We start from the raw sequence: 3,870 nt of genomic DNA, 5'->3' as shown, positions 1-3,870 counted from the left end.
TATTCTATACGTTACAAGCTCGTATATGTGATTTCGAAAACGTACGTGTTAAGGAAAAGTAGAAATTTAAAATAGTTACGCACTAATGCGCGTGATAGAGGGCCTAAATGAGATACTATTACACCTAGTTTTAAGATAGTTTGCTTAGATGAAGAATAAATTCGTGAATAATATGTGTCCAGTTATCACCCTCCGAAGATATCTTACATTACAATAATTTATATGATATTTAAACACGATATGTACGTATGTGAGATTTTTCATACGATGTGCTCAAATGCGCAGAAATGTGATTAAACGTTTTTTATAAGAAAAAACACCCTAATATGTATCGCATTTGATCACCCGCAACGATAACCACGCACGCGTGACAAATGTACATAACGCAGTTAAAGTGGCGTTACCGACCCTCTCACTGAGCATCGTAGAGAAGGCAATATTTTACATACATGTGAAATGGAAGTACAGTGTATATGTATATATAATACCAAGGTATAATTCGGTACAAGATAGATGTACGCTCCCCTCATTTCTCCTTCGTTTCTCGTTCACTTCCCCCCCCCCCCTGTTCTTCTTCATCTTCTTTCTTCACACCTTCGTCTCGTCTTCCGTATCGACGTCATCCTCCGTATCTGAAGCCATCCCCTTCTCAGCATCCTTCACGAGCTCAGCGTCGTCATCCTCACCGTAGAACTCCGCACTGTCGACGTGGCGATGGTAGTAGTAGTCGAAGTTAGAGACGATGATTGGCACGGGCAGAGCTATGGTGAGCACGCCCGATATCACGCACACAGAACCCACCAGCTTACCCCACTCCGTCTGCAAAGTTACAAGTCATAATTATCAATCTTCGAATTTTTTATATATGTTTAGTTATACAATCAAAAGTTACGGTTTTAATTATATTTTTATATAATGATATAATAATAATATTATTATTTCGTTGAGATATTAGTGATGTTATCTAGCGAGCGTCAAGAACTGCTGTTTGGTTTATATCTCACATCGGTGATCAACTATATTTTGGTCGGGTATCGGCGGTTCTAGTTATTCCATTATGTGCTGTCTCTGCACTGCGATTATGTGTTAAAGGATGGGATGGGACCTGCCAGCTTACTAAATAGCCACGCACGTATGTACGCTGCATGTTGAACCAGAATGAAAACATGGTAAAACATTTCGAATAACAAATATACGCCGTAGGAAATGATCCCAGCAATCTATTAGTCGAATAATAAACGTTGTTTTTTCGTTCAACAGTGATACAAAAGCACAGAATTTAATTCCCCGCTACGTAAACAATTTTGGACCGATGGGAAAAGGCGTATTAGCTAACGCAATCTAATGAAAGCTCACGGTTAGTTTCACGTTCCGCCCTGGGTCACAAGGGCACTAGTAGACACAACACAAACACCCTACATAGATCTACAAACGCATTCAGATCTTCTAAACACGGAATGCTAAAACTAAACTAAGCACAACGCAAAAATTCTAAAACGCATCAACCGCGTTTTCTAATCACTATGGGTATACATACTCTTAAGGACATTGCACTTTGCATACCTGTGGGTACATGTCACCGTAGCCGACCGTTGTCATGGTTACGACAACCCACCAGAACGCCGCCGGGATGCTGGTGAAATGCGTTTTCTTATTGTCCAACTCCGCAAAGTAGACTGCGCTCGCAAACAGGATCATACCAATGATGAGGAAGAAGATGAGGAGACCGAGCTCGGGGATGCTGGCTCGCAGCGTCTGTCCGATCACCTGCAGTCCCTTGTAGTGCCGCGACAGCTTGAAGATGCGGAAAACACGCACGAGTCTGAGCACGCGCAGTACGGCGAGACTCATGCCGCCCATGTCGCCGCTGCGTTCGGCGAACGCCACCGTCAGACTGATGAAGTACGGGATGATCGCCGTCAGGTCGATGACGTTCATGAAGCTCTGCCAGAACTTACAGCGGTTCGGCGAGCTGATAAAGCGCATGAAGAGTTCGAGCGCGAACCACATGACGCACACCGTCTCCGTGATGAAGAACGGATCATGTAGCAGCATGTCCTCAATCTCCTGCCGCGTCTTCAACGTCGGCGCCGTACCGTTGTTGTCGCCGCCGTCGTCCTCTACCGGCTTACCGAACTGCGGTAGTGTTTCGATGCAGAATGTGATGACGGAGCAGACAATGACGCTGATAGAAATGACGGCGACGATGCGAGCGGCCCACGAGCTGTCCGGATGCTCGAACAGCATCCAGATACAGCGCATCGTCGGGTTGCTGGGAAGTTCGCTGGGTAGCTCCTTCACGATGCCCTCGCTTTCTAAGTATTGCTCTAGAATCTTGTCGCCGAGTTGAAAGAATTTGATTTCGCCGATGAAGACTTCCATCGGTACGTTCGTCGGCCGCTTGAGGCGCCCTTTACTCTGGTAGAAATGCAATATGGCGTCGAAGCTGGGTCGGTGACGATCGAAGTAGTATTCGTTCTTCAGAGAGTCGAAGTAACGAACCCGCTTCACGGGGTCACCCAGCAGACTCGCCGGGTAGCGGTTCAGAGTCCGCGCTCGCGTCTCGAAGTGTAGTCCGCTCACGTTCACCGTGATGCGCTCGTTGCCGCGTTTCTTCCTCGCCGTCGTCGATGTCAGGTCGCCGACGACGCCGTTCTTGTTGATGTCCTTGCAGACGACGACCTTCCGGCGCGGACTCTGCGCGTCCTCCTTCAGCAGAAGTTCCTCGTCCGTCTCGTTGTCGTTGTGCGACGCCGTGCATTCCGTGAGAACGCCGCACCGCTCCCCGGCAGACGTCCGCAGCTCGTCTTCCTTAGTCATCGTCATCGTCGCCGTCGTCACCGTCGTCGCCGTCGGCTGCGATTTGCACTTCTCCTCGCACGCACGCACGCACGCATGCGCACACGCACACACACGCACGCACGCACACACGCACGCGTTATCTGAAGCGACTCTCTCGCGGAGAATTCACGAGCAGTCTTAAGTCGTTCGGATTCGCCCAACTCGGCACAGACGGCGCGAACCGTCTCTTCTTTCGCAACGGTAGTTAAGCTTACGAAGCCGACAACGGACGGCTTAGTAAAGCCGAAATCATCTATTCAACACGTGGCGCTCGTTCGTTAGCTGCGATGGAGAGTTTTGCACAGTGCGGTTATCCTTACGTGCGAGTGTGGGCCCGCCATGTATGGTTAGCGGGAAGGCTAAGAAAGCGACGCTGTAGGCGCATGCCCGTCAGCGTGAAATGAACGGCGGCATGCCAAACACATTCTCTCGCGTGAGCGTCACTTCACTTCGGGACCTGTAACGGGAATAGGATACAATCGTTACGCACGCGCGCGCGGAGGAAAAATTCTTGCGGACGTTAAGTGGAAAACGAAGAAGACGCTGTTTTGCTCTCTGCGTTTTATGGCGAGCGTGCGTGGACGGCTAACCATTACCGCCTGCCCGCGCGTGTGGGCTTCCGCTGTGAAGGCATGTGCACGCGTATTGTCTAACGCGCTCGGCCGACCACGCCGAGCGTTATGACTAACTTGGGGCCACAAAATCTATGAGTGTAGCGTAACTAAAAGATTATTTCGTCCTGCGGTGCGGTGAGTGGACAGCTGCCATACTGATAGCAAGCATATACCTATGACGTCTGATGATTCGCATTGATCTATAAAACTTTATATGCCGGGGAGCATTAAAAGCATTAAATGCGTGCGTGCGGTTGTATACGCGCGCAGATGATAGGCTGCGAGTGGGCGCGCGCAGCGCGTGTACGTGTGCGCGCGCGTGTACATGTATGTCTGCGAGCGTGTGAGTGCATAAGCGTTTGTGCATATGCTTGTATGCGAGCATGTATGTATGTATGTGTGTGTGTGTGTGTGT

At 49.4% G+C, this 3,870-nt stretch overlaps 1 protein-coding gene across 1 annotated transcript; it reads right to left on the bottom strand.

The window, feature by feature from the left end:
- Positions 1–588: 588 nt before the first annotated feature.
- Positions 589–2,820, bottom strand: LOC106809444 (shaker-related potassium channel tsha2-like). The gene is made up of 2 exons (XM_014812522.1): positions 1,564–2,820; positions 589–819 (listed from the first exon to the last, which is right to left on the bottom strand). The coding sequence occupies exons 1-2, from the start codon at positions 2,818–2,820 to the stop codon at positions 589–591; spliced, it is 1,488 nt and encodes a 495-aa protein (XP_014668008.1).
- Between the last annotated feature and the right edge of the window lie 1,050 nt (positions 2,821–3,870).

The sequence above is a fragment of the Priapulus caudatus genome, unplaced genomic scaffold (assembly GCF_000485595.1).
Source record: "Priapulus caudatus unplaced genomic scaffold, Priapulus_caudatus-5.0.1 Scaffold355, whole genome shotgun sequence".
Classification (NCBI taxonomy): Eukaryota; Metazoa; Priapulida; class Priapulimorpha; order Priapulimorphida; family Priapulidae; genus Priapulus; species Priapulus caudatus.
Note: the sequence above shows the minus strand (reverse complement) of the source record. Positions and strands in the feature narration are given on the sequence as shown.

Coding starts and splice junctions, on each gene's coding strand:
- LOC106809444 (XM_014812522.1), bottom strand. CDS start 2,820: ATGACTAAGGAAGACGAGCTGCGGACGTCTGCCGGGGAGCGGTGCGGC. Junction 820..1,563: donor ACGGTGACATGTACCCACAG/GTATGCAAAGTG, acceptor GTAACTTTGCAG/ACGGAGTGGGGTAAGCTGGT.